Source organism: Canis lupus, chromosome 1, assembly GCF_011100685.1.
Source record: "Canis lupus familiaris isolate Mischka breed German Shepherd chromosome 1, alternate assembly UU_Cfam_GSD_1.0, whole genome shotgun sequence".
Lineage (NCBI taxonomy): Eukaryota > Metazoa > Chordata > Mammalia > Carnivora > Canidae > Canis > Canis lupus.
In genome coordinates this window covers 120,116,634-120,140,498 of record NC_049222.1, presented here as the reverse complement: position 1 = coordinate 120,140,498, position 23,865 = coordinate 120,116,634, and the positions used below count along the sequence as shown (strand labels likewise).

At 46.6% G+C, this 23,865-nt stretch overlaps 1 protein-coding gene across 4 annotated transcripts in view; it reads left to right on the top strand.

Moving 5' to 3' along the window:
- The window catches only part of TDRD12 (tudor domain containing 12), a 70,285-nt gene that overhangs the window by 4,056 nt on the left and 42,364 nt on the right, over positions 1 to 23,865 (top strand). For 3 of the 4 annotated variants that reach the window (XM_038529461.1, XM_038529460.1, XM_038529463.1), the window contains exons 2-8: positions 6,053 to 6,211; positions 8,337 to 8,473; positions 11,669 to 11,788; positions 14,340 to 14,395; positions 15,479 to 15,564; positions 20,900 to 21,089; positions 21,832 to 21,924. In XM_038529461.1, the coding sequence (XP_038385389.1) occupies positions 6,143 to 6,211; positions 8,337 to 8,473; positions 11,669 to 11,788; positions 14,340 to 14,395; positions 15,479 to 15,564; positions 20,900 to 21,089; positions 21,832 to 21,924 (751 nt within the window). In that variant the 5' untranslated portion in view covers positions 6,053 to 6,142. The other variant, XM_038529462.1, reaches the window with a different exon arrangement.

The window sequence follows — 23,865 nt, the reverse complement described above, 5'->3', positions numbered from 1 at the left end:
AGAGGTAGAGCATCTCAAGCAGACTCCCCACTCTGAGAGCAGAGCCTGTGGTGGGACTCGATCTCACCACCCTGACATCATGACCTGAGCCGAAACCAAGAGTCTGATGCTTAACTGACTGAGTCCCCCCTCCAGGGACCCTTCTTTTTTTTAAACTCATAAACTAGTTTTTAAATTGAGGTTTGATTTACATATGGTAAAATTTATTCTTTTTCATGTAGAATTCTGTGACATTTTGAAAGATGCGTACAGTCCTGTAACCACCACCACAGTCCAAGCAGAGAGCAGTTCCATCACCCCTCCGTGACCTCTTGTTCCTTCATGGCCCTTTCTTTGCCCCACTCTACGTCCTGTGCAACCATTGGTCTTTACCCTATTAGTTTTGCCTTTTCCAGGATGTTGTAAAAAAGGAAACGTGCAGGTGGAATCATGGAGTAGGAGGTAGCCTTGGGAGACGCCTGGGTGGCTCAATGGTTGAGCATCTGCCTTTGGCTTGGGGTGTGATCCTGGAGTCCTGGGATCGAGTCCCACATCGGGCTCCCTGCAGGGAGCCTGCTTCCTCCTCTACCTATGTTTCTATCTCTCTGTTTCTCTCGTGAATAAATAAATTAAAAAAAAAAAAAAGAGAGAGGTAGCCTTGGAATCTGGCTACTCTGAGCATTTACGTTTAAGACCTGCCTGAACAGTTGCATGAATCATAATGTCCTCCTTTTTACCCCTGGGTACTTGTCCACTGTGTGAATGTGCAGCAATTTGTAAAGTCACCAGCCACAGGCCTTGTGAGTTGAGTTTATGTTTGAGATTATAAATAAAGCTCCTACAACTTGTTCATACAGGTTTTTGTGTGAACATAAGGTCAGCCTCAAGGATAAACAGTAGCTTCTGTGTTAGCTGTCTAATAAGTTCATGAGAAAATTGTGTACAGGAACTGTACCATTATGCGTTCCCATCCACGGTGTGGGAGAGCTCCAGCTGCAGGGCGCCTGGCTGGCTCAGTCCCTGCATTCTTGATCTTGAGGTTGTGAGTTTGAGCCCCATGCTGGGTGTAGAAATTACTTAAAATCTTACAAAAAAAATGGGGTAACTGGGTGACGGGTAACTGGGTGACGGGCACTGAGGAGGGCACTTGGTGGGGTGTAGAGTATAACTGGGTGTTATACTCTACTTTGGCAAATTGAACTTCAATAAAAAAAAAATGAAAAAAAATCTTAAAAAAAAAAAAAGCTCTAGTCGCTCTGCATTCTCACCAGCACAAGAGATGGTCAGTTTTATAGATTTCAGCCATTCTGGTGATGTTTAGTTTACTGTATGGTGGTCTCTCGCTGTGGTTTGAATGGCATTTTCTTTCTTTTTTTAAAAAAAATATTTTATTTACTTATTAATGAGACACACACAGAGAGAGAGAGGCAGAGACACAGGCAGAGGGAGAAGCAGGCCCACACAGGGAGCCTGATGTGGGACTCGATCCCAGGACTCCAGGATCACACCCTGGGCTGAAGGCGGCGCTAAACTGCTGAGCCATCCAGGCCACCCTGAATGTGCATTTTCTAATGGGAAATGATATGTTGATCATTTTTCTAGGTGTTTGTGTGGGACCCAGGAAATTTAACAAAAATCCCCTACCCCTGGGCAAGCAGAGCAGGACTGATTCCATTTTGTGCTACCCCGGCCACCTCCCCTATGACCCCCACATGACCTGCTTATTGCTTAAGGCGCTGCCCCACCCTAGGCGAGCCGCTGGGCACACCCTAATCGGAAATCGGCTCATAACAATGTAACCCTGCTTTGTGCCCCCCAAAACTGGGCGCTGATTCTGACCAAAGTAATAGGCCAGCTCAAGTGGATACTATAGGGTAAGGTGTAATTCAGTTGGCCACCTGCGTGTGGACCGACATGACTGTGCAGCTTTCTGCGTATCCATGGGCCACTGGCCCCGATAAAGCTGCTACGCCTCTTAGTCTCGGGGTCCAAGTCCCTGCTCCGCTGTGTCGGGTGCCCTTGGACCCAAGCCCGAGCTTGTAAATAAACCCTCGTGTATTTGCATCAGTGTTGGCTCCTCGGTGGTTTCTCGGATTCGCAATCTTGGGCACAACACTTGTTTGCCATTCTTCCATCTTTTCAGGTCAAGTGTCCATTTGCATCTGTCTGGTTCTCTAACTGGGTCATTTTCTTGTTGAGTATTTAGAGTTTATGTACTGTGGGTGAAGCTCTTTGTTGGATGTGATCGCAAATATTTTCTTCCAGTTTGTGACTTTTCTTTCTCTTGACAATGTGCTTTCCGTTGAGCAGAAGTTTTGAATTCGGGGTAAGTCCAATTTATCAATTTTTGCTTCTACAAATTATACTTTTGGTGTTATAGCTAAAGTCTTAACCCACAGTCTCAAAGATTTCCCCCATATATTCTTATAGAAATTTTATGGTTTTGTGTTTTACATTTAGATATAGGATCCATCTGAGTTATTTTTTTTTTTAAGATTTTATTTATTTGAGAGACAGAGCATGAGCAGAGGGGAGCGGCACAAGGAGAAGGAGAAGCAGACTCCTGGCTGAGCAGGGAGCCTGACACGGGGCTCCATCCCAGTACCCAGGATCATGACCTGAACCAAAGGCAGACACTTAATTGACTGAGCCACCCTGGAGCCCCCATTTGAGTTAATTTTTGTAGCTGGTGCGAAGAATGGATCAAAGCTCATTTTTGTGCATATGGATAACTAATTGTTCCAGTACCATTTGTTAAAAAAACTACCCTTTCTCCACCGAATTGCTTTTGTGCCTTTATTGAGAATCAGTTGACGATGTATGTGTGGGTCTGTTTCTGTGCTGTTGGATTATGTGTCTGTGCTTTCTCCAGTATCACACTGTTCAGTCTTCCAACTGTGTTGTTCTTTTTCAGAATTATTTGAGCCATTCTAGTTCCTTGCCTTTCCAAAGAGAATTTCACAGTGAGTTCATTGATTTCTTAATTCCTGCTGGAATTGAGTTGCATTTGTAGATCATTGTGGGGAAAATTAACATCTCAACAATCCATGAACACAGTATATTGGCATAAAGGTCTTCCTTGATCTATTTGATCAGTTTGTGTACCTGTGAACACACACAAATCTTGCATATGTTTTGTTGGATTCAGTCCTGAGTAAGCCTGTTTTTTTAGTGCTGTTGAAAATGGTACTATTTTTTAAATTTAAATTTCCAATTTTCTTTTCTTTTCTTTTCTTTTCTTTTCTTTTATTTATTTATGATAGTCACAGAGAGAGAGAGAGAGAGAGAGGCAGAGACACAGGCAGAGGGAGAAGCAGGCTCCATGCACCGGGAGCCCGACGTGGGATTCGATCCCGGGTCTCCAGGATCGTGCCCTGGGCCAAAGGCAGGCGCCAAACCGCTGCGCCACCCAGGGATCCCTAAATTTCCAATTTTCATTGCTAAATATAGATGTGCAGTTGAATATATGACTTTGTACCCGGGAACCTTGTTAGAGCTGCTTACTAGTTCTAATATATTTTTTATAGATTCCTTAGGGTTTTCCATTGAGATAACTGTGGATAGAGACACTTTTCTTTCTTCATTTCTAGTCTTGCTGACCTTTTCCTTATCTTGTGATACCCACTAGGGCCTCCAGTACGATGTTGAATAGGAGTAGTGAGCACGCCACTAGTAAAATTTTGTTTTGTATGTTTTACTTTTGTAGTTCTGGAATTTTCGAAAGTTTTTTTTTTTTTTTTAATTCTCCTCTTAAGTAATGAACTCTCTCACTATAACTGTCTTATTCTTAAATTGTTCCAGTGTATTTCTAACAGTTGCTCTGAAGTCCTTGCCTGTTCATGTCAACTTCTGGGCAGCCTGGGGTTCCCTTGTACTGGCTGCTTTGGTCGTTGGCCACATATCCCATTTTCATTTCTTTATGTGTTTAGTAACTGCCACTCTGGATGTTGCAGGTATGGTCAAGAGTGTTGACTTGTACTTAAGTCACTCGCTCTGACCACCCTCCAGGAGGCCCGGTTCATACTCTTCAAGCCCCCCTTGGCTTTTGCCCTTGGGGGTAGAGCACATTTTCTTTGCCCAGCAGCGTGGTCTTGAATTCTCAGGCTTGGCACGTCGGGTTTCTGCGGAGAGCCCTCGATGCTGGCTGAGCCTCCTTAACTTGGCAGGACTCCTGCTGCACACTCTTTCCCAGTGATGGTGCCAGAGACCAACAAAGGCAGACACCAGTGAAAGGCTTAGCTGCAGGCAGTAGGGGCGGGACCTGGGGCAGGACAGAGGTGGCCGAGCATTTTGGGGGGAGACCGAGGAAGAGGAAAGGAGGGGCTCTACTAGCCAAGGAAGGAGGCCTGTGCCCCTGCCTCCCTGGTGGTTACAGGTCCCAGCCAAGGCTGGCAGGTCCTTGAGACTTACTCCTGGGTACTGGGAGATGCACACCTGACTCAAAGGGACGGGGAGGATTGGCACCTGTAAGCCCTTGTGAGGAGGTGCTCACAGGAAGGGAGGCTGAGGGTCGGTCAGGAGCTGGCCAGGACGGGCAGCTCCCGGCAGCTGTGAGCCTCCCCACGCAGGCATCTTAGAGGGGCCAGGGTACAGAGGGGTGGGGACGGGACGTGCTGGGAGAGAGGTGGCACTTCTCATGGGCAGCACTAACACTCTGTAGTGTTTCTGTCCACCTCCTGGTGATTACTTTGCCCCAGGCTGCTGGGGCCTCCCCTGTGCCATGCAGGCTTGCCAGGGACTTGGCTCTCCCCATTGCGGCTCTTTCAGAACTTCTCCCCTAAACTTAAAGCTGCTTTTGTAGCCCCCAGACTCCCTTCTCTGGTTCCTCAAGTCACACACACTGTGGCTTTCTGGTGGAGTTACAGCCCTTCCTCCTCTACCGGGAGGAGTATCCTCCTGGCAAAGCGTCCAGTCCCTGCGGTTCTCTTTAGTGCCTTCATAGTTGTTTTGTATTTTTTCCTCTGTTTATCATAGTTACTTGCAGGTGGGTGAGTCCATGCAGAGGAAAAGGACTCTGTGACCTGGAATCAGCATGGCCCACTATTCCTTTTTTTCCAGCTATTTATTATTAAAAAAATACTCCAATATTTAGAAAAATAGAATACTAAAGTGAACACCTGTATTCCTGCCACCAGGTACCTAGGATCCCAAGTCTTGGGATGTCATTGCTTTTAGGCCCTTTCAATAGGCAGACTTAGGAAATAAATACACTTGAAAAGTCACGAATTCCTATTGATGCTTTCAAGTCAAATTTAACTTTTTATTTTACATCTGTATCTTCTAACAATGAAAATCTTGGTTTCTAATGACACTGATCTACGAGGTGCATTCAAAGAAGTCTTTCATCCTCGTCCCTTCTATTCCTGGCTTCCTGTTGGCAATGACTTGTGTTTGTTTTGGTTTATCTGCCGTCATTTTTTTTAATATGAGCAGAATATATGTGTATTCATATTTCCTTCTCTTTCTTACAAAAGACATAGCATATTGCAAAAAAGGAACCTTGCTTTTGTATTTTGTTATGAATATTTAATTAATTTGCAAAAGAGCACAAACGGGCAGTGGGAGGCAGAGGGAGAGAAGCAGGTTCCCTGATGAGCAGGACTCGATCCCAGGACCCCAGGATCATGACCTGAGCTGAAGGCAGATGCTTAACCCCCTGAGCCACCTAGGCACCCTGTTATGGATATTTAAAAAATACAAAAGATGGAGGGCATTGAGGTCTGCTTTTTAAGTCACAGCACATAATTAAAATTTACTGACATGTTGTTGGTTATGTATTTTTTTTAATTTTTTTACAAGTTTTAGAATTTTATCTTTGCATCTTTTACCTTTTATCCAGCTTAATTGAAATGTAATTGGCATAAAACTTACGAGTTTAAGGTGTACAGTGTGATGATTTGGTCTATATCAGAGGTATTTTATCTTTTACCTTTGGTCCATTTAGGACAGAGGTACTCATCTAGAATTTGTTAAATCACTTAAGTTAGTAACAGTTATCCATGCCTCTATGGTTTATTATTTTATGGTTCTGCTTTTAAACCATGCATTGTTTTGTCTTTTAAAAATTTTACAGATTGAAGATCCAGGATGCTTCTGGGTTATTATAAAAGGATGTAGTCCCTTTTTAGATCATGAAGTCGATTATCAAAAACTGAATAGTGCCATGAATGACTTCTATAATAGCATGTGCCAAGATATAGAAATAAAACCATTAATGTTGGAAGAAGGGCAGGTATGTATCTGAATGTACTTTAAGCACTGTGTCTTTCACCACTACTTAAAATGCACACTCTTTTGGCAATAAAAGCTTGTATAGTATTTTAATTATCTATAATCATTGCCTTGTGCGAGGTTCAGGCTGGTTTTGGGAAGCAGAGGTTATACAAGATTCATGTGGGGCAGCAGGAGATGGAGTGTCCTCCAAGTTCAAGCATCCGGGCTGGGAACCAGAGGGTTATTCTAGAGCTATCACAGGTGTGGGGGCCTCAGCCAAGAGGGCTTGAGGGTTTTCAGGCTAGGGCCAGTACCTCCCTTGTGCTGCCTGAGACTTTGGCCAACTCATGCTTGTTTATTTTCCTTCTCGCATCATCACCCTTTCTTACTTTCTTGCAACCTTTGCTCCCGGGCCCATTGTCTGATTCTCTCTGCCCATAGTCACTTTTCAGAAGAGTTTGAGTTTTTCTACTGGAAAGAGGTTTATAATTTTTAAGTTATGAGAAAAATGAGAAATTACTTGAATCCGGTCCCCCTTTTAAGAAAATCATCATTAATAACATTTCTTATTCTTTTCCATACCATTAACTTGTTGGCCAAAGTCATGAGCAGCAAAAAGGAGGCTTCGCTGGTGCAGTACGGTTCATACTGGAAAGGTAGAAGCATTGCTTGAGTGTTTCCCTTACTGACATAGAGGTTCGTGCCCAGCTGTCTACACGGGTGTCCAGGGGTCTGTGTTGTTTTTCTCTCTTCCTCTTCATTTTTTAATAAATATTTTGTTTATTCATGAGAGAGAGACAGAGGCAGAGACACAGGCAGAGGGAGAAGCAGGCTCCCTGTGGGGAGCCTGATGCAGGACTCGATCCCAGGACCCCAGGATCACGCCCTGAGGCAAAGGCAGATGCTCAACCGCTGAGCCACCCAGGCGTCCCTCTTCCTCTTCATTTTTAAAGTACTGCTTGAACTCATGGCTTTTAATATATCCATGCACTGTAATCGTTGTTCTTGATACTTAAATGACCCCACGTTGGGTTGGTGGAAGCCCCATAAGCCCCCAGTTCAAGGCTGGCTGGCTGCTTTATTACCTGTTTGCACCATTCCTACAGTTTGCTTTGACTTAAGCATTAAACAGAGACACCCTCCCTCCTTTGGCACGATTTCTCTCTAGTGCTGGACTTTGCGATTCTGTGCGGCCCCCAGGAGCCCACCTGTTGCGAAACGGCAGCTGCACGTGTCCAGCTTCAGTCCTGGAGCGCAGCCGGCTCACCTCCTCCTGCCGGACGCAGCTCTCTCCCTGGGGGCTCCTCACGAGCCTGCGGGCAGCGTCTGGCTTGCCTGTCGGGGTCGCAGTCGAGTCCTCTGTGGCCTGACCGTCCACCGGGACATCAGGACCCAGGCGGCTGTCCCTCCTGCAGGGCAGTGTCCCTGGAGCGGGGCCGCGGGCGGGTGCTCATTTCTTGAGTCTTGGAGCGGCAGTTGCTGGAGACTGGGTGCAGGGCTTGGGACGCACCGGCAGCCACGTCGTCCCTGAGCTGGGGCTCAGCTGCAACAGCAAATAGCAGACCCACCGGCTGCAGTAACAGCCCTGCTGTGGGACTCGGGGGTCCGAGCCTGGGGCACGGGTTCGCAGGGGTCTGGCAACCTGCTTGGTGATTGTTTCTTTTTTTCTTTTCTTTTTAAGATTTTATTTATTTATTCATCAGAGACACACAGAGAGAGGCAGAGACACAGGCAGAGGGAGAAGCAGGCTCTATGCAGGGAGCCCGACGCGGGACTCGATCCCGGGTCTCCAGGATCAGGGCCTGAGCCGAAGGCAGAGGCTCAACGGCCCAGCCACCCAGGCGTCCCATTGTTTCTAAGCTGTGTTTTCTGCTTGAAGAGGGCAAAGCAACACGTTTTCCTTCTTTTACTTTCAAAAACTTGTTCTTAGTTAAGGAGTCAGACCGACCATAGTGGGGGAGCCACCGGTGGGCCTCGGGGGCCCCGTGCCCCATTCGCCGCCCAGCAGTGGGCAGCATGGGCAGCCCGGCCTCCTGCCACGCCTTCCTCTTCCCGGAGGCACAGTGTGGGCTAAGATGGTTTGGGGGTGCCTCTTGGTGCTCCCTGCACCCCGAGGTCTTACCGCTGAGGGTTCTTCGTTATAGGTCTGCGTGGTGTATTGTCAGGAGCTGAAGTGCTGGTGCAGGGCCGTTATCAAGTCGATCGTGTCTTCGGCAGACCATTACCTGGCGGAGTGTTTCCTCGTGGATTTTGCCAAGTACATCCCGGTGAAATCTAAAAAGTACGTACGGGCTGCTTTTGCCGTAGGCCCTTTACGGAGACGACAGTCAGTATTAAAGGAGAGTGTCCGTTTACACAGTGAGAGGATAGAGGTCGTGGAACTGGAATGTTTTTAGTTTTCCATGGGGAAGGCTTGCAGATTGCGGCTCTCCGTGCAGCCGGTGTGGGAGCAGGTGCTCACAGGGAGGACTCGGCCCTCCAGCTGGGCCCTCCCTCCACCTTCCTACCTGGAAGGGCCAGGTGCTCACCCCACCGGGGCTCCCCTCTCAGTGCATTCCTGGGATGCAGTGGGTCCTGCCGGAGGCTCAGCTGCGGGGAAGACGCCACTGGAGGCGGAAAGTCGTCTCATCCCCCCAGGAGGGGTGTGTGTGGGTGCAGCCTCGGGTAGCGGGGAGTGGAGCACCCTTGGGGCACTCCTGAGGGCATGACCCGCAGCTCCAGAAGGTGGGGGACGGTTCAGGAGGAGCCCTCCTCGGCTCCAGGACCACCCTTTAACAGTTGATCACAAAACACTGGCCACGAGTCAGCCTTTGTGTTTGTGGTCAATTTTTTCCTACTTTCCCATCCTAGCGTAAGAGGTTATCAATTTAATAGTTAACGTGAGGCCCCTCCTTCCAAAAGAGCGATACCAGACAGACCTGAGTTGCATTAAGAGTAAAGAATTTCATGGCAGAAAGGCTTCTCAGACGTCGGGAATTTGCAGATATTTAAGAAAAAAAAGGTAGAGGCCTATTCTAGCTTGTGATTCTGCGCTTTTATAACCGTAATTGTTAAAAAAGTAAAGGTTGTGTTTGTTTGGAAAGATTTTTAGTATTTGGAGTTTGAGGCAAGAGAAGCCTGTGATTAACTAGTGTGCAGGGAGGCCTCGAGGGGCAGATAGGACGGCCACCGTTTTCTGAACGGGGAGACGAGGCCGTGAGGCTGCCCGTACGGGGCATCCAGGACTGCTTCTGTCAAAACGATGTGTCCAAGTGGTCCGCGGGCTGAAGAAAGGAAATAAAGGTGCCGAGCAACGTATCTATCAAATCTCAGCCCCTTTTTTGTGCAGAATTGGTGAATACTAATTATAAAAACATATGCTCAAAAAACACAGCCAACAGCCGCTCATTTACAAAAACTGTGATTCAGGTTGTGTATTAAGATCGAAAGTTTATATTCCCCAAATGAATGAGAACATACAATGTTTGTCCTTCTCCGATTGACTCATTTCACTCAGCATCATACCCTCCAGTTCCATCCACGTTGAAGCAAATGGTGGGTATTTGTCATTCCTAATGGCTGAGGAATATTCCATTGTACACATAGACCACATCTTCTCTATCCATCATCTGTCGATGGACACCGAGGCTCCTTCCAGTTTGGCTACTGTGGCCATTGCTGCTAGAAACATCGGGGTGCAGGTGTCCCGGCGTTTCACTGCATCTGTATCTTTGGGGTAAATCCCCAGCAGTGCAATTGCTGGGTCGTAGGGCAGGTCTATTTTTAACTCTTTGAGGAACCTCCACACAGTTTTCCAGGGTGGCTGCACCAGTTCCCATTCCCACCAACAGTGCAGGAGGGTTCCCTTTTCTCCGCATCCTCTCCAACATTCGTGGTTTCCTGCCTTGTGAATTTTCCCCATTCTCACTGGTGTGAGGTGGGATCTCATTGTGGTTTTGATTCGTATTTCCCTGATGGCCAGTGATGTGGAGCATCTTCTCATGTGCGTGTTGGCCACGTCTATGTCTTCCTCTGTGAGATTTCTCTTCATGTCTTTTGCCCATTTCAGGATTGGATTGTTTCTTTGCTGTTGAGTTTAATAAGTTCTTTACAGATCTTGGAAACTAGTCCTTTATCTGACACGTCATTTGCAAAGATCTTCTCCCATTCTGTGGGTTGTCTTTGAGTTTTGTTGACTGTATCCTTTGCTGTGCAAAAGCTTCTTGATAAAGTCCCAATAGTTCATTTTTGCTTTTGTTTCTTTTGCCTTCATGGATGTATCTTGCAAGAAGTTACTGTGGCCAAGTTCAAAAAGGGTGTTGCCTGTGTTCTCCTCTAGGATTTTGATGGAATCTTGTCTCACATTTAGATCTTTCATCCATTTTGAGTTTATCTTTGTGTCTGGTGCAAGAGAGTGGTCTAGTTTCATTCTTCTGCATGTGGATGTCCCTTGTTCCCAGCACCATTTGTTGAAGAGACTTTCTTCCAGTGGATAGTCTTTCCTGCTTTATCGCATATTAGTTGACCATAAAGTTCAGGATCCACTTCTGGATTCTCTATTCTGTTCCATGGATCTATGTGTCTGTTTTTATGCCAGGACCACACTGTCTTGATGACCACAGCTTTGTAGTACAACCTGAAATCTGGCATTGTGATGCCCCCAGATATGGTTTTCTTTTTTAAAATTCCCCTGGCTATTCGGGGTCTTTTCTGATTCCACACAAATCTTAAAATAATTTGTTCTAACTCTCTGAAGAAAGTCCATGGTATTTTGATAGGGATTGCATTAAACGTGTAAATTGCCCTGGGTAACATTGACATTATGTGTTCTCATTCATTTGGGAAATATAAATAACAGTGAAAGGGAATATAAGGGGAGGGAGAAGAAATGGGTGGGAAATATCAGAAAGGGAGACAGAACATAAAGACTCCTAACTCTGGGAAACGAACTAGGGGTGGTGGAAGGGGAGGAGGGCCGGGGGTGGGGGTGAATGGGCAATGGGCACTGAGGGGGGCACTTGACGGGATGAGCACTGGGTGTTATTCTGTATGTTGACAAATTGAACACCAATAAAAAATAAATTTATTATTAAAAAGATCGAAAGTTTAAAATCTGAAGTAGAAGTGACTTGACAGGATTGCTCATTATTTCCTAGTGTTTCTTCGTCTGAGGAGCCTTGTTAGACATGACTTTCCTAATACTCCCTGCCCCCACAGCATGGAGCTTTAGCACCAAGGAGGCACTGGATACTTGTGTATGTTCTGTCTATTAAGAAGAGTAAGATTTTATTCCCTCCCCGCTCCGAGGATCAGCTCCCCACACACGCACGCACCTGGGCAAACGTCTCCAGCACCTGCTGCTGCTGGCAGCTATACGAGGAACAGAAAGAATTGGTTTGGGCCTGTTTTAGGTGGATCACATGCGTGTACTTGAAAGAGATGTGTTCTGCGTGAGTTTTCTTTAATATAATAGAACTGTTTCTGTTTTGCTGTTAAGCATCCGGGTTGCAGTAGAAACTTTCATGCAGCTTCCCTACCGAGCGAAAAAATTCAGGCTGTACTGCACGAAGCCTGTTACGTTACACATTGACTTCTGTGAAGATAGCGCCGAGATTGTGTAAGTGCCCCTGGTAACACGTGCTGAATCAGAGGAAACATCTGAAATTGAGTGTGTGCTGTTTATGTGGAACCTGCTCCCCTTGAGAAGCGCTAGGCCGTTCCAGAGGCCCCTTGTTCTTCAGGAGACCTCTGGGCAGGTGTGTGTCTATGGCACCTGGCCACGTGGAGCTCCCCGGGCAGCCCCCCCCCCCCCCAAGGCTGCACTTGAGGGGGTTTGGAGCAGGCTGCAACTTCTTTTAATTTACAAAGAGTAATAAAATAACTGTAAGGTGAAACCCTGGGACTAGGATCATGGAGCATTAAAAAAAACCAAAAACAATCCATTGCCTTTTTCCCCAGCCCTTACCCCATCCCGTCCCCGACCCCCTCCCACCAGGCCTCTTGGGACCTGTTCAGGCTCTGAGCTTACAGACCTTGTTCAGTGCTTTATTTGTGTTAATTTGTGTGGAGCCTTTCATGAAAATTAGAACCTACTGCCTTATTTGCACGTTTAACCCAAGAATGTGCGGAAGCTCTTTGCTAGTACGTGTGCTGCTTTCTCCTCTTGGACTTCCTGGGGTGAACATAACTGGCCACTGGCTGTGTTTAACCATTCCTCTCTTGAGAGCCAGCTGGACTATCTCCAGGCCACCCTGTGCTGCACATCCCCGCAAGAATATGGATAAATCCAAATAAAGCATATGGGGGTGCACATACCAGCCCACACCTCCCCCCCATCGTTGCCCTGTTTTCCTAGTCTGGGCCACACTGCCAGGGATTGTGCAGGACTAACCAGGGGCCCTGCACTGGGCAGCACGGTGGCAGGGGTAGGGCTGCGATCTCCACTGTCGTGACCTGAGTGCTACCTGAGGCCCTGGGGCAGCTCTACCTTTCCACTGCTACCCCCACCAGGGACCATGGCATTATGGGAAGAAAAACCAGGGCACAGCACAGTACCCGCTTAGCTTGTATGCCCTGGTGATGTTGCATCTTGTTCCCTGGACTTGGAAGCCACCTTTCCAGTGGATGCTCTCACGGGATGTGTGAAGACCCTCCATTCCCACTCCCCGCACCCGCAGCACCTGTAGTTCCCGTGAGATTGCAAGTGCATCCCCCCAGGGCTGGCCTCAGAAGCTGTACTAGTAGGTGCTGAACCCCTTTGTCCCTGCTGACGCCAGTGTGCCCCGCCAGGCTCCCTGCGCCAGCCCAGGCCACCTCTGTCCTCAGAGACTCGAGGCCAGCGGGTCCCCTGCGAGCAGCACCCCTGCCTCCCACCTGTCCCCCAGCGCAGCCGTCTCCCTTCCTGCCAGGGCTGACTCTGGTGCCCGTCTGCCCCCGTCCAGCTCCCCCTCTGTGTGACCACCTTCGCCAGCCTTGGGCACACCCTCAGTGTTTGCAGCGCATCTAGGATGTCTGTCTCAATGCGTGAATTACGGTTTTTATAGATTTTGTCACATGGTCCTCCAGAAGGACTAGCAGCGTATCCTCATGTCACCAGGGTACAGAGAAGGTTGCTTTTCCCACGCAACGCTGACTATCATCAGGCTTTTTAAAGTTTTGCTTGTTTGTTGTATGAAAATGGTATCATTTTCCTTTGTATTTTTCTAACTTGTGAAGTTGAGTGTCTCTTCTGTGGTTATTCACGTGTGTAAGAGATAGACACAGACTGAAGGACTGGTTTACCTGTTAATGGCCTAGATTGATTTTTCTCTTGGCCCATTTTCTTATTAGGAATCTACTACAGGTTTTTTTTTTTTTTTAACTTACTAGGTAATTTTTGGTATGTGTAGTAAGGTTTTAAAATTACTGTCTTAATTTTTTTTTTTTTTACTTCTTTTAGGAACACTGTGATTTTCTTGGAGTAATGTGCTCAATATCTTTTTTAGTAGAAATAGAGTAATACCTTCGCCTCAGCGTGGGGTTGGGTGCTTTGTTACTTCTTTTGATCCTTAAGCAGGATGATGAGGGCATCTTTGGAAAATCAAACCAGCCGAGAAACATCAACGTATCACTCTACCCTTACTTAGTTGTTTTTGTTCCATGCCTCAAAATACTGGTTCCTCCTCATCTTCCGCTGTCTATGGCTCTTAGGATTTCCTTTCCACAGCACAGGGAAGGGCAAGATCATCAGAGGAAAGTGGGAGACAGAGGAGAGGTGTGGGAACACCATGAGAGCCTGGCTGGTGGCTTTCCCCCGGCCACTCTAGCGCGGTGGTCCAACTGGCACACACAGAGCCCTCGCTCTGTGCCAGCCTGTGTGGCGGGACACCGCATGCGCAGCATCCCTGCCCCGGGAGCTCGTGTTCTGGCTGCGGACACAGGTGGGTCCCTGGTCCCTGGGGGGCAGGCGTGGCCCGTTCTCAGAGAGTGTGTGCACTGGGTTACAGGCGGCAGTGCGGAGAGGAGCCCGTGGCAGCGTGCAGCTGAGGTCCTCACCGCCAGAGCAGAGCCAGGCATCACACATTCAACACGTAATCTCAGAAACATCCAGCATGTGGCTTAACAAAGTGACGTTGGTGTCTTAGCCTCAGAGTGTTATTTGGTAAGCTTGCATCTGTTTACTGTTCCAGACCAGCCAAGAAGTGGGACAGTGCAGCTGTGCAGTACTTCCAGAACATCCTAAAAGGTAGGGCAGGTGCAATCACCACCGCGACCTGCTTTGAACTGGCGCCCCAGCTGGTGTGCTTCCCATTGACAAGGGGGTTCGAGATGGCCACGTGCAGCTGTGTGCCCCTCCTCACAGGGGCACATCTGTTACCTGGGACTCCTCCTGCCCCATGTCACAGCAACTCTGCACCCCTGAAAGTTTGGGGGTGGAGGTGGACATAAGCAATTGAGAGTTGAAATTAGAAGGGGCTGTTTGAGTGAGGGACCCTTCGTCTACATGGAAGCTGCGCACTGCAAGATAGATGTCCGTGCATTTCCCTGAACCGGCTGTTGATGGAAAGCTAGACTTTTTTCCTGGGTACTGATCGTGTAATGATCCCTATTGCCGATTTAAAGTGTGTGGTCTGTCTCAGAGCAGCTGTACAGTGTGTTCTCTCTGTAAAGTACAGCCTCCTGGGCCAAACCCCTGGCAGGCAGGTGCCAAGTCGCTGTGTTCCAAGAAGTGAGTATGAAATGCCTGGGGTGCTGGCCCTTTTCCACTGCCCCCTGTCTGGGCAGAGGAACAGCCAGATGCTGGACCCAGTGGAAATGGGAGGCCGGGAGGGTCTCTGGCTTTGGAGTCGGGGCCCTTGCGAGCCCACTGGGAGACACAGGTGTGGAAGAGCCAGAGCGCCGGGGATTGCATCCTGCCCGCGGCTTCCCTGCAGCCTCCTCTGGGCCGGGTCCCTCACCTGTAAGTGACAGGGACAGGTGTGCCATGAAACATGTTTGCGAAGGACTTAGCGTGGTGCCTGAGGGTCCCCGGGCCTGGGGCTGCGGTTTGGGTTCTTGGGTCTGAGTGGCTGAGGGCTCTGACTTGAAGGGTGCGCGCAGGGTGGAACGGACTCAGGTATCAGACTGGCAAGGAGACTTGGGAAGAGGGCCAAGAACCACCAACTCCTCGCCACGAGAGCCTTTGCCTCCACTCGCTCACCCAGCAGGGGGAAACCATTAGATACAGTGATGCTGGGCGATCCTAAGTGGTTGGTGAAGATTAACAGGTGGAATAGGATTGTTCCAATATCAGCTGATGTATTTATTGTTTTTCATTTATGCTATTTAGCAACCACCCAGGTGGAAGCCAAATTATGTGCTGTGGAACAAGACACTTTTGAGGTCTACCTTTATGCAACCATAGAAAATGAAAAAGTGAGTGAAAGAATCGTGTTTTAAAAATGTTTTATCCTTACTTAAATTTTCTGTGTTAACGAAACAGAGTAAACACCAAGGAAAAAAGAGTGTCATTCACACAGCGTGGAAAAAATTTTTTTCTTTTGGAGAAGGGGCAGAGGGGGAGAGAGAGAATCTCAGGCAGGCTTCACGTGGAGTGCAGAACCCAGCAGTGCAGAACTTCTCACAACCCTGAGATCGTGACCTGAGCCAAGAGGAGAGTCAGACGCTCAGCCCACTGAGCCACCCTGGCGCCCCAGCGCGGAAGTGCTCTTAATCTTTTAAGGTCTGGCGTAGATCAGAAGTCAGCCAGAACTGTGTTTTCTTTTTTTGATTGTTCTTCAAAATCAGCTCAGTGTTTTATTTAGGCAACATTTTAGTTAACAGACAAATTATTCTTACAGTGATGAATATAAAATGTCATTTTCTTGTAACAGGAGGTAATTTTTATAAAGAGACGTTATTTGATGTGGTTTGAGTTCACTGCTTCTTTTTCTCCCCGTGATTGTCTCACTGTGTGTAGTACATGCTCATCGTAGAGAGCGGAGGTAACACGAGTAGGAAGGGAGTGGGCGTCCCAGGTGAACTCCCTGCCCCCGGTGTCAGCTGTTACCATTAGGGAGGCTGCCCCTTATGGAGGGTGGCTCAAGGTGCAAAAGGTGTGCACCGAGTGTGGATGTGGATGGAGGTGCAGATGCACGGCTACTCAGGCCCACGGAAGGCATCTTCCCCACGGATTTATGTTAAAACTTACTTTTGAAATAGTTTCACACTTATCGGAGAAGTGCAGAAATAGGACAGAGGCTTTTATGTGTGCTTGACCTGGGTTCTCCTTACGTTAACCATGCAGACTAACGCACAGCAATTAAAACCGGAAAATTAATGCTGATAAAGTGCTATTTTAATAAATCCACAGACCTAATTTGAATTTTTTCCGTGTTCCCACTGATTTCCTTTTTGTGCTCAAGGACCCAATCCAGGATCCCACACTGTCTCCTTAGTATCCTCCAGCCTCTCCTCATCTTTTAAGACCTTGACGCTTATTTTGTAGTTATATGACGGTTATCGTGTTGTTGCTCAGGTTGGATTTGTGTGATGGGATTAGATTGAGGTTGTACATTTTCGATGTCTCCAGGCATCCTGGGGGGGTTGGTTTCTGGTGTTGAAATAGCTCATCACTGGTCAGGCTGACCTTCAATCACCTGGTTACGGTGATGTTTGCTGGTGATGGTGGTGTCCGTGGGTGTGTCCTATAGAGTTACTGCTTTTTCCTTTTCAAATTAAGTATCTTATGGAGAGATGGTCTGAGTCTGCAAATTACCCTCAGTGATTCTTGCCTGCAAAGCTTCTTTCTTTTTTATTTTTTTGAGCAAAGAAGCAGTAACTTATTTTTTCATTTTTTAAAAATTTAAATTTGATTAACATTTGTGTATTAAGAGTTTCAGAGGTAGAACTCAGTGATTCATCGCTCACATACAACATCACGTGCCCTCCTTAATGCCCATCACCCAGTTACCCCATCTCCCCAACTCCCTTCCCCTCCAGCAACCCTCAGTTTATTTCCTATGATTAAGGGTCTCTTACGAGTTGTCTCCCTCTCTGATTTCATCTTACTTTATTTTTCCTTCCCTTCCCCTATGTTCATCTGTTTTGTTTCTTAAATTCCACATGAGTGAGATTATTTGATAATTGTCTTTCTCTGGTTGACTTACTTCACTTAGCATAATACCCTCCAGTTCCATCCACGTCATTGCAAATGGCAAGATTTCATTCTTTGATGGTTGACTAATATTCTGTTGTGTGCAGAAGATAGACATCTTCTTTATTTGTTGATGGGCATCTGGGCTCTTTCCACAGTTTGGCTATTATGGACATTGCTGCTATCAACATTGGGGTGCAGGTGCCCCATCTGATCACTACATTTGTATCCTCGGGGTAGTTACCTAGTAGTGCAATTACTGGGTCATAGGGTAGCTCTGTTTTCAACTTTTTGATGAACCTCATTGTTTTCCAGAGTGGCTGCACCAGCTTGCATTACCACCAGCAGTGTACGGGGGTTCTCCTTTCTCCACGTCCTCTCCAACATTGTCATTTCCTAACCCTGCAAAGCTTATCTGTAAGGCATTCTACCTTTTTAAAAAAAAAATATTTTATTTATTTATTCATGAGAGACACACATAGAGAGAATGAGAGAGAGATAGAGAAGCAGAGGGAGAAGCAGGCTCCATGCAGGGAGCCCTATGTGGGATTTGATCCTGGGACTCCAGGATCATGTCCTGGGCCCAAGGCAGGTGCTAAACCGCTGAGCCACCCAGAGATCCCCCCCCCCTTTTTTTTTTAAGATTTATTTATTTTGAGAGGAGAAAGAGAGAGAGAGCAAGTGTGTGCATTGGAGGCAGAGGGAGAGGGAGAGACGATCTTAAGCAGACTTTCCGCTGAGCCAGGAGCCTGATGCAGGGTTCAACATCACGACCTGAGAGCATGACCTGAACTGAAACCGAGTCAGACACTCAACAGACTACACCACCCAGGAGCCCCAGGCCTTCTACATTTTAATTGGAATTCTATAAAAAAAGAACTGGCCCTTCTTCCTCATTTATGAATTGATTCAGTAGTATCTTAGTGTGGACTCTCGGCTGTTTGTTTTACTCTAGGTTGATATAATCCATTACCATCATTATTTTCTTGCTCAAATTGTCTCAGATTTGGCCATTAGCAGCTGCTTCAAAGTGGCTTACGTGTCCTTTCAGTGTGCCCCATCATTGTTGAAAACTTCCTACTTTTGGTACCACGAGATGCTCTAGGCTAATTTTGTCATTTTCCAGCTCAGCCACTTCTCAAAGAAGAGTGGTTATTCAGATAGCAGGACCAGGGCACAAGAAGTGCTCCTTGCTACTGGGGTGTCTGTGATTGTAGGCCCGCTCTGCAGTTAGGAAGCACGTGTGTGTGCACCAGTCTACACGCACGCAGATTGATGCCTGGGTCCATCCATATGTGTCTTCAGAGCTCTGGTACTGGGGCGCCTGAGTTCAGGGCTCGGGGTCGTGAGATCGAGCCGCACGTTGGGCTCCGTGCTGGGCTTGTAGCCTGCCTAAGATTCTCTCTCTCCTCCCTTTCTCTCCCTCCCCCACTCACACGTGTGCACGCTCATTCTCTCTCTCTCAAAAAAAAAAAAAAAAACGCTCCGGCACCTCTCACTCCAGTCCAGCCTGACAGCATTCCTGTGGCCTCCCCCTTCTTTATCTTGACACCTGTTTCTAACAGCGAGAAACCTGCCCTTGGGAGCTACAGTTACACCTAATTTGATTAATTCTAATATTCACATAAAGTAATCCTGGAATTGCTCACCCATGTTCCTGTGAAAAAGACGTTTGTCTAAAAACAAACAGCCTGCAGCAGCCCAAACACTGTATTCGGGAGTTACTTCCAACAGTTTTCTTGCTTCATCTTGATGATGCTACTGGTTTGCAAATAAGGCTCCTTTGTTATTCCTTGTGGTGCATTTTGGGTTCCCCGCGTCCTTGTCAGTTTCCCCTGTGGCTTTTCATTGCTTATTTTCCAGTTTGGTAAGAATAACACAACGTTGGCTTTTGGACTAGTCTAGTGAAACATCGTTAAACTTCTCTACTGACCTGTTTCTCTTCTTGCTATTCCAAGTAGGTCTCTTTCCCTTTGTGGCCGTGTGCAGACGAGGACTTGTTCTTACTTCACAGGGAGTGACTGCAGAGGGTCCGCTTTTTAGCAGAGAGGACTTACAGCAGATGCGTGAGGTCAAAAATTTGCCAGAAAAAGAAAAACGGGGCCCACCATCCTCTTCCAGCTCCCCGAAGAAGCACAAGGATACCCGAGGGTGGTCTGTTTTTGGCCTGGCTTCTTTCCCGCAAGAAAATTATTTCAGGATATATCCACATTGTTTCTTTTACTGTCAAATGCTCTTCCATTGTCCAGTATATTTTAGTGTATTTATCTGTTCACTTCTTTTGGAAGTTAGGGCTGTTAGAGAAAAAACTGCTCTGAATATTCATGTTCGGTGCTTCCTGTGAACTGTGCATTCATTTCTCTTGGGTAGATACCTAGGAGTCAAATTTCTAGATGATGCTGTAGGTATCAAGAGACTGCCAAACTGTTTTCCAAAGTGGTTAACTATTTTTCAGTCCCATCAGCAGTGGGTGAGAGTTCCAGTCCCTTCTGTCCTCTTCAGTGCTTGTATGGCCGCCTTCATAGTGTAGTGGTTTCTCATTGTGATTTAACTTTGCTTTTCCGCAATGACCTATGACGATGAGGAGCTCTTCACATGCTGTTTGCAATCCGTGTACCTTCTTTGATGAAGTGTGTATTCATATCTTTTGCCCACTTTTTGGATAACTTTTTAACTTAAAGTATAGTTGATAACACAATGTTTCAGGTGTACAACAGGGTGATTTGGCAAGTGTAGACCTTACGCTAGGCTCACCACAAGTCAGCTTCCACCTGTCACCGCACGACACCATTACAGTCCCATTGACTGTTCCCTATGAACCCTTTATTCCCATGACTTATTCCTCCCCTACCTGGAAGCCTGTACCTCTGACTTCACTCTTTTGCCCACCCCCCTGCCGTTCCGTCAGTTCTCTGTACTGATGGATCTGTTTCTGCTATTTGTTTAAACATTATTCATTTGTTTTTTCACTGCACGTATAGGTAAAATCATGTGGTATTTGTCTTTCTCTGTCTTATTTCACTAAACATAATACCCTTTAGGTCCATTCATGTTACAAATAACCAAAATCTCGTCTCTTTATGGCAGAGTAATATTCAATTGTATTTTGCCCATTTTTAATTGAGTTGTTTTGTCATCTTTTAATTGAGTTTTCAGAGTTGCTTTATGTATTCTGGATATATGTCCATCCAGATACAAGATTTTAAAAATATTTCTTCCTATCTGTGGATTGTCTTTTATCTCTTAACCAATGTCTTCTGAAGAGCAGAAATTTTAAATTTTGATATAGTCTGATTTATCAGCTTTTCCTTTTATGATTTATCCTTTGTAAACCCCCCTCAGATTCTTGACTAGCAGTCATGTTAGCTCCCCAGTGCTTTCAAGAAGATATTTCATATTTTGCACAGAGTCTTAGTCTTTCTGATAAGGAGGGTTGACCAGAAGTAACTACTCCACCATTACTAGAGCAGAAGTCAAGAGATGGGTTTCTATCAAATTATGTTCTATAAAATAATTTTTTCTCAAGATTGAATTTTGGGGTTAACTTTGGGATATTTTCTGAACAAGTCACTTGACTCCATTTGTCTTATTCATGAAATGTTGAAAATTGTGCAGGTCTGTGTTAACGATGATCTGGTTGCGAAGAACTTTGCTCGTTATGTATCACCCAAGGAGAATAAAAATGTTGATTCTGTAGAGAAACCAAGACTGAATATAAAGTCAACATCCTTTTCCAGTAAACTCAATCCTGCACTTACTCTTTGGCCAATGTTTTTGCAAGGAAAAGATTCTCAAGGAGTGGAAAGTGAGTGGATTCTCACCGATACAGGTTTCTTTTAAACTGTCTTATTTATATGAATCTTACTGTACTGACATAAGTTTGTACAAACTTTTCCCCATATGGAGGCAGAGTCTTGGACTCTGAATTTAATATTTTACCCTTAATCCTAGTGGATCAGTGACAGGTTTTGAAGTTCTAAGCTGCTACAGTTTGCTTTTATGAGACTAGGAAAAAAACTATTCTCAATTTTTTTTTTTTAAGATTTTATTCATTTATTCATGAGAGACACAGAGAGAGACGCAGAGCTCAGAGCACAGGCAGAGGGAGAAGCAGGCTTCATGCAGGGAGCCCAGGACTCCGAGATCATGCCCTGAGCTGAAGGCAGGTGCTCAACCGCTGAGCCACCCCAGGGATCCCTGTTCTCAATTTCTTATTAACATGGAGTTATCTTTTCAGAAGTCCATACATAAGTTTATAATTTAAAGATGTTACCAAAACAAGGTCAAATACTTACCATTTTAGACACTATTAAAAAGAATTATTTATTAATAGGGAAATAGACTGTCATGGACAGTGGAAACAATTTTAAATGTTTCTCTCTGAATTCAGTTTTCCTTAATTCATTCATACTGCTTTCCTGCCTGGAGTTAGGTCTCCCCCGACCTTCCAGCAAGAGCAGGAGCTGAAGTGGTGTGCCAGTGCATTTTGCATTTGTTGTTGGAGCTTTATTGCATGTTTTAATCCTGAATTGTGTTCTTTCTGTCAGATTCACATGGCTTAACTTTTCTGGCTCAGTCTCTCCAGCATCCGTGGCCCAAGGGTGGTGTTGGTGACCTTGGCCCAAGTGCTGTGATCCTGGGTAAGTTCACTCACTTGCCTTATTTTGTAGCATCAAAGGATGCTCTCAACTGTCTAAAGATAATAAGGGTTGTTTAGAAGGGCTGTGGTAATTCTCTTTCTCTCTTTCTCAGTCTCGTGGAACCAACAATTTATGGGGCAGATGCTGACAGAATTTGCATTGCAGTCCTTAGAGGATTTTTTAAAAAGATGTGTTTGTGTAGTAGAGTGTGTGTACATGTGCAAGCATGGGGGCGAGGGGTACGGAGGGAGAGAATCCCAAGCCGACCCCCGCTGAGCACGGAGCCCCATGGTTTCTGTAGCCCCGGATTGCTGGACCCTAAGCATTTCCCGCTCTCCCTTAGTGGGGTCAGTGTCGGGATGCACCTGTGTGTCTTGATGGTGAAGTAAAGGAAAGCTGATGTGAGATATAACTGGTTGTGGTGTGTCACAGATCCATTAGGTGTTACTTGGAATCCAGGCAAAGATCTTTTCCTTGTACACATGGAGAGAAGTTATTTTCAATTGTATTTTAATTTTTGGCACTTCTCCTTGAAGTTGTCTTGCGGTTTTCTAAATCAGAGTATCATGCTTTGTTATTACTTGGTGAAACAATCAACTAGCAGAGAAGAACTGAAAAGTGATGAAAAGCAACTTTCTCTTCCCCGCCTCTCCTCACCCCAGGCTGTTCCCCGGAGGTAAACCTTGATCGTTCCCCTTACCTATTTGTTTTGGCGGATGTTTCCAGATTTTGAAGCCCTTAATGATTAATTTTCGATCCCGAGGCTTATCAGTCCTGTTGTGCCCAAAATTGCGAATCCGAGAAACCACCGAGGAGCCGATACCGATGCAAACACACGAGGGTTTATTTACAAGCTCGAGCTTGGGTCCAAGTACACCCGACACAGCGGAGCAGGGACTTGGACCCCGAGACTAAGAGGCGTAGCAGCTTTATCGGGGCCAGTGGCCCATGGGATACGCAGAAAGCTGCACAGTCATGCCGGTCCACACGCAGGGGGCCGATTGAATTACACCTTACCCTATAGGATCCACTTGAGCTGGCCTATTACTTTGGTCAGAATCAGCGCCCAGTTTTGGGGGGCACAAAGCAGGGTTACATTGTTATGAGCCGATTTCCGATTAGGGTGTGCCCAGCGGCTCGCCTAGGGTGGGGCAGCGCCTTAAGCAATAAGCAGGTCATGTGGGGGTCATAGGGGAGGTGGCCGGGGTAGCACAAAATGGAATCAGTCCTGCTCTGCTTGTCCAGGGGTAGGGGATTGTTGTTAAATTTCCTGGGTCCCACAAGTCCTAGACGCTGTCTTGACTCCTCGGACAGCCTGCTCACACAGCCCAGGAGCCCTGGGGCGTCAGGACCACCGTCAGGGCTCAGCAGGGAAGGAAACAAGTGTCTGCTTTCATGGGGCCTGCATCCACTTTCTTAGGGAGATTTTTATTTTAGGATCATCACAGATGTAATTACGGAAGAGTCGGAGAACTTTACGCAGAACTTTTTCTGAAGCCTGTGAGGATAAATTGCTGCCTGGATCTCTCCCCATTACTGGAGTGTGTTTTACCCAGAAACAAGGTTATTCTCAAAAATATTCACAATTGAGCCAGACAACTCAGAAGACCAGCACGGACGCATGGCGATCGCCGAAGCCTCAGGTGCCAGGCAGGTTGGGCCACTTGTCCCCGCGACTCCTTATGGCACAGGGACGCGGCTCAGCATCACCTTGACCCTTGTGAAGACTCTAGACTGGCTGTTGAGCAGAATATCCCTCAGCTGTCGCAGACATTTTGTCATGACAAGATTCAGCTTATGCGCCTGTGGCGGGGATCCCTCCAGGGATCCCTCCAGGGAGGCGCTGTGCCCCCCCATTCCACCTTGCCAGCGGATGCAGAGCTTTGGTTTGTCTCATTGCTGGTGAAGGTCCTTTTGATGGCTTCATGAAGGTGTCACCTG